Source organism: Microcebus murinus, chromosome 9 (genome assembly GCF_040939455.1).
Source record: "Microcebus murinus isolate Inina chromosome 9, M.murinus_Inina_mat1.0, whole genome shotgun sequence".
Lineage (NCBI taxonomy): Eukaryota > Metazoa > Chordata > Mammalia > Primates > Cheirogaleidae > Microcebus > Microcebus murinus.
Window position 1 is genome coordinate 93,135,980 of NC_134112.1, and position 6,724 is coordinate 93,142,703.

Sequence of the window (6,724 nt, forward strand, 5' to 3'; positions counted from 1 at the left end):
AAGGAAACACTGAAATAATTTTTTAAATGTTTATTAAATTTGAAACTTTAGCATGATTTTAAAATAAAGATGGATTTCAATGTGTCAGGAAAAAAATGTGACAAAAGTAAAGAAGAACAGCCCTAGGTCACCTTGTGTCTTTGAGTGAAGGCGCCATCCATCCTCTCGTGGCCCTTGGTCTCCCTCTGCTGGCTGCACAGACCCAGGACCCTGCAGGAAGAGCTCCCTAGGTGGAATTGACCAACTGGTGCTCCACCTGCTGCACCCCTGGCCCTGCTCAGGATCCCTTCCAACAGCATAGGCTGCTGCCATGGTAACAGGTGAGGAGGAGGAAGCCAGTTAGGGCATTTGAGGGCAACCTGTGTTGCTCAGACTGGGAAGACACCATAAAAATAAAAGGGTTCTGTCACATTAGAAAAGAAGACTGAGATTTGCCACTGTATCAAATTATAAAAGAGTACACACAATTTATAACTGCAAAGATGTGGAAACAACCCAAATGCCCATCAATACACGAGTGGATTAATAAAATGTGGTATATGTATACCATGGAGTACTACTCAACTACAAAAACCAATGGTGATCCAGCACCTTTTATATTATCCTGGATAGAGATTGAGCCCATCCTTCGAAGTGAAGTATCACAAGGATGGAAAAACATGCACCACATGTACTCACAATCAAACTGGTACTAATTGATCAACAATAAGGTACTCACATGGTAGTAATATTCACTGGCTGCCAGTCAGGTGGGGGTGTTGGGGTTGGGGGTAGAGTGGGCGGGGTGGGTAAACCCACAGCTAATGGAGACAGGGTGAACTATATAGGGGAAGGACATGCTTGTGGTCCTGGCTTGAGTGAGGCAAATGCATTTCATGTAATTAAAATGTTTGTACCTCCATAATATTGTGAATTTAAAAAAATGAAAAAGAGTAAAGGGCAAAACAAAATACAATTACAACACAGCAATTAATGCAACCACTGTCAATATACACTGGATTCCCCTTCCGAATTTTAAAGAAACTACAAAATTGAGATGTTACTTAGAAAAGATTTCAAATCTGAAATAAATAAGCAGAATGCATGTGAGAACATCAATGAATTAGTAAGCAAGAATATAAAGAACAGGGGGCTCTAATCACTTCATATCAGGGACCAAGAAGACAAGGAAGCCCAGGATCTGAAACGACGTTGTATTGCAGCATGTGCCAGGGGCTCCCCTCTTCTAACTACATTAATAATCAAACTCCCACCCTGAAAGGGAAATCAGAATACTTGAATTCTCCAAAACAACACGCATTCATGGGTGTATCTGTATCCTCTTAATACAAGGAATGTTATGCTACATACCATCGTGTTAACTTATGTTTTGTTATACATAATAGGTATTATTTGAATATATGTATATATATTTTTCTGATTTACTAGTAACAAGAAGATTTTTTCTCATTTTAATGAGCACACCAAGTCAGTTTTTGCAACATGTCTGAAAATAAACTCTAGAAAAAAATGCAAAGTAGTATATTTCTAAATGTCTTTCTGTAACATTAAGTAATCATTTTGTGTTTTTGATTGCTCCACAGCTCTGACTTTCCTGTACTGGATGCGATCTTGTTTTTCTGTGCCATAGGAGCATGGGAGGCAACCAGACATGGATCACAGAAGTCACCCTGCTGGGATTCCAGGTTGGCCCAGTACTAGAGTTTTTCCTATTTGGACTTTTCTCTCTTTTCTATACACTCACTCTTCTGGGAAATGGGGTAATCCTTGGGATTATCTGCCTGGAATCTAAACTTCACACCCCCATGTACTTCTTCCTCTTGCACCTGGCCATCCTGGACATGTCCTATGCTTCCAACAATGTCCCCAAGATGTTGGCAAACCTACTAAACCAAAAAAGAACCATCGCCTTTGTTCCATGCATAATGCAGACTTTCTTGTATTTGGCTTTGGCAAACACAGAGTGCCTGATTTTGGTGGCGATGTCCTATGACCGGTATGTGGCCATCTGCCACCCCCTCCGATACTCTGTCATCATGAGCTGGAGAGTGTGCATTGTCCTGGCTGTCACTTCCTGGGTGTTCAGCTTCCTCCTGGCTCTGGTCCATTTAGTTCTCATCCTGAGGCTGCCCTTCTGTGGGCCTCATGAAGTCAACCACTTCTTCTGTGAAATCCTGTCTGTCCTCAAGCTGGCCTGTGCTGACACCCGGCTCAACCAAGTGGTCATCTTCGCAGCCTGCGTGTTCATCCTGGTGGGGCCCCTCTGCCTGGTGCTGGTCTCCTACTCACGCATCCTGCTGGCCATCCTGAGCATCCAGGCCGGGGAGGGCCGCAGAAAGGCCTTCTCCACCTGCTCCTCCCACCTCTGCGTGGTCGGGCTCTTCTTTGGCAGCGCCATCGTCATGTACATGGCCCCCAAGTCCCGCCATCCTGAGGAGCAGCAGAAGGTCCTTTCCCTGTTTTACAGCCTTTTCAACCCCATGCTGAACCCCCTGATCTACAGCCTGAGGAACGCAGAGGTCAAGGGTGCCCTGAGGAGAGCGCTGAGGAAGGAGGGGCCCATGTGACAGATGGATTCAGTAATGAAAAATGTTGAGAATTTTGTACATATTTAGAGGATATGAGGCACAGGTAAATGTAAATTCTCAGCCAGGCCTATATGGAGTTGGAAAAGTCATATGGGTCTTTCAGAAATACTGTGTTACTACACACTGTGCTTATCCAGTAGCCTTGCTGTGTAAGCTTGAAGGGGTGGTGCAGCAGAATCACAGGCCTCTTCCTTGGAAGAGACTCCAGGACTGTGAAAGAATACATCTCTATTGTTTTAAGCCACCATATGTGTGGTAATTTTTCACACCAGCCCTAAATAACTAATATAGTGTCTTATACATGGTTTGAATTGATGCTTCTAAGAAGACAATTTCAGAGTAATAGCTCTTTGGAGAAACTGCTTCATGTGAAAGTAAAATAACCTAAGAAATAATGTCTAAGATAGACATAGCAGTACTATGATCTTTTGTAAACTATCAAGTCTAAGACAAGGATAAATTCCATGAATAATATATCTTTGAGAACAATGGCTTGAGGAAAGAAAGACAAAATCGTAGGTTGTTTAATTTTTATACATACGACTAGATTTGGGAGGGTTCTATACAAATATGCATTAAGGTTGTGGCATTGATTTTTGCTACAATTCGAGTGGTCTTGTAGTATGCAAAGTTCAGAATAGTAGCATCACTATTACAAAATTATAGTGAGACACAATTAGACACAATAAACAATGTCTGAAACATATTTAATCTCTGAACATATAGGATCACATTGTTGAAGATAATTCAACTTACTGTTACTCAATAAAAGCATTAGTTTCTTGACATTTTAGTCTATTTGCTTTTGCACTGAGATGAATAAATCGTTATACCTTCATCTTTATTATCTTCATTCCCACTTTGCTATTTAAAAATAGATAATATTAGGATACGCATTATCAAAAAGTGGCAATATAATAAGTGTTGGCAAAAATGTGGAGAAAAGAAAACCCTTTTATACTGTTCATGGAATGTAAATTGGTACAGACATGGAAAACACTATGGAGGTTTCTCAAAAAATTAAAAAGAGAGCTACTATTTAATCTATCAATCCCATATCTGGGTGTATAGCCAAAGGAAATAAAATCACTATCTCAAAGAGATATATACACCCCCACATTCATTGCAGCTTTATTAAAAATTTCCAAGACACTGAAACAACCTAAATGCCCACTGATGGATGAATGCTTAAAGAAAATGTGGTATATAAATATACTCTAATACTATTAAGCTATAAAAATGACTGAAACTCTGACATTTGCAACAATATGGATGAACCTGGATGATGTTATTCTAAGTAAAATAAGCAAGACAAAGAAAAACAAATACATATAGGTATGATCTTACCTGTATGTGGCATCTAAAAATAGTGGAACTTACAGAAGTAGAGAGTAAACCAGTGGTTGCCAGGGCCTGGGAGGAGGAGAAACAGAGGCGGTGATAGTCAAATGGTACAAAGTTTCAGTTATGCAAGATAAATAAGTACTGGGAATCTACTAACCAGCATAGTGCTTATAGCTGCCAATACTGTATTGTATACTTTAAATTTCCTAAGAGGGTAGATAAATCATATGTTATGTGTTCTTATCACAGAATAAATAATGACAATAAAGAAGTACAGAAGGAACTTTGGAGATGATGAATATGTTTGTATCCTTGAAGGTATTGATGATTTCATAAGTGTATACTTATCCCCAAACCCATCAAGTTGTGCACATTAAATATGTACAGTTTTTACATGTCAATCATACCTCAATAATGTAGTTTTTAAAAGAAAGAAAAAATGTAAGCCACAAAATACAAATATAAATAAATGAATGAATAAATAAATGACTCTCTGCCAGTTACTCCCTCAGGGAAAAAAAATTAAGAAAGATACCGGTGGCCAACACCAACCCTCCAACCCCTAATCAAAGAGACATGCCATGTTGTAGTCCCATTAATAAGACCAACCATGAGGAGGCAACTGCTGGAAAAGTCTGATGTTGTAAGAAAGAAAAGTAAAAGACCCTTCTGAAGCATGTTTATCCACAACACATCAGCAGTGGCAATGAATTTGAAAGAAAACTATTTGTTTGGCCAATATTTTCTTATATTTGACTTCATAGCTAGGAAGTATGCATAAATTGGAGTGTTCATATAGATGCAAGCATTAATAATAAAAGAATGTTAATTACTTGCCTATTTCTCCCTTCTGCTTCGTTTCTTTATGCCTATTGCTAAGTCTTTCTACACCTTCTAATTCCCATTTGAGGATATATTAGCTAAGGATAATCCATCCATTATAACTTTTTATTGCAGACGTACCTTGGGAGACTTCTGTTTTCTCTCTATCTGGGCTTGTTGCGTCCTAGCAATTTCACCTGACTTTATCCTGAGTTGTATTCCCCAGTTCATGAACTTGATGCCATCCTCGTTTTTGGTTTACACTCCTGTTTTGATGGAGCACATCCTGAAATAGCTTCATACAGTTAAAATATATATATAATGACAGAAGTTATGGTGAAAACAGCCCTCAGTATTCCAGAATCTTTATCATTGCTTATATTATTTTATCTACCTTAACTAACCCATTGAAATACTATGTACTAAGTGAACTTAAAAAAATAAAAGACTCAAGCCAGGTAGGGTGCAGTAGCTCACACCTGTAATCCCAGCACTTTCAGAGGCCAAGGTGGGAGGATCACTTGAGGCCAGGAGTTCAAGACCAGCCTAGGCAACATAACAACCCCTATCTCTACAAAAAAATTAAAAAATTAGCCTGATGTAGTGGCACACACCTGTAGTCCCAGTTACTTGGGAGGCTGAGGAGGGAGATAACGTGAGTCCACAAGGTCAAGGTTACATCCTGTGTGTAATCTATGATCAGGACTCTTCACTCCAGCCTGGGTGATAGAGCAAGAGCCTGTCTCTAAAAAATGACTCAAGCCATGTGGAGAAGATATTTCTGTATCAGAGATGGCAAAATGTTATAAGAAAATTTAGGTCCAGCTGTTGTATTTAAAGGTTCAGCAAAGACTCCTATGTCAAAATTGATCTTCATTTAACAGGTTCATCACTACTGGTGAAGCCAAGTACATTTTGCAATATTTTTCCTTACTAAATATAAAATATTAATCAATATAAATATTAATACCATTAAAAATGTCTAAGATGCAGAAAATATTTTTCTCTAGCCACTTCAAAGTTTAAAATCTAAAAATATCATTACACCTCTTTATAGCCACAATAAACTGTGTTAAATGTCATTAAATTTTCCTCAACAGAAGAAACAAGATTGTACTAATTATGCATATCTGAACAAACATGCCCCACAATATTATCTCTAGTTGTTCCTGGGTGTTGGTGAGTCAAATTCATTTTTCTGTAATAACCTTGTAGGAAAAAAATGACCAATTAAAAATACCAAAAGTAAAAGGTTATTTAAGGACAACCCTGAAGCATTCTAATAATCAGTGCTTTGGTCTTTCACAAAAGGGAGACCAATTTGGGTTGGGAAAGTTGAAGAGGCTCCATGAGTACACCGAAGGATTGGTACTAGGTATGAAATCAAGTGGATAAAACAAGGATAAAATAGACTTGAAACAAGGAATAAGAATTTCAAGAGTGGACCTATGGGGGAAGAGATGTTGAATGAAGTAGGAGTGGTGTTTGAGAATAAGGGGGTAAGTGGAGGGAAGCTCGGATTATTTTAAAAGACATATATATGTATACATATTTTGAATACATATTTTACTCTTCTTGAATATATATTTAACTGTTCTTCACAACAGATTAAATAAATCTATTATTATTATTTTGAAGTGCTCCTTCCACCATAGTTAAGAATTAAGACTCTGTGAAGAACCAAATTAAGAGTACTTAGGAAGAAAGAAGTGGAAAGATTTTACATCATCACATATTATCACTTAGTGCCCCAAAAAAAGAAAATGGAGAGAGACATAAAGAGAAAAGTATGCTCATTCAATCTGTAGTTCTTACCCTAGGATGAGAAAACAAAAATGTAGGTAATAATCTGCAGATGTTTGAGATGGAGGGCACATGGAAGTAAATTAAGGGAGAAGAAGAGGTGTACCTGAATTGCCAAGTCAAATATATTTGTAAGTGAGAAATCTGGAGTCGTTATTTTGCAATAA

At 38.2% G+C, this 6,724-nt stretch overlaps 1 protein-coding gene across 1 annotated transcript; it reads left to right on the forward strand.

Annotated features, from left to right (window-relative positions):
• Positions 1–1,634: 1,634 nt before the first annotated feature.
• Positions 1,635–2,567, forward strand: LOC105873312 (olfactory receptor 2A14). The gene has a single exon (XM_076006201.1). It carries the CDS (start codon positions 1,635–1,637, stop codon positions 2,565–2,567), a length of 933 nt encoding a protein of 310 aa, XP_075862316.1.
• The last annotated feature ends 4,157 nt before the right edge of the window (positions 2,568–6,724 follow it).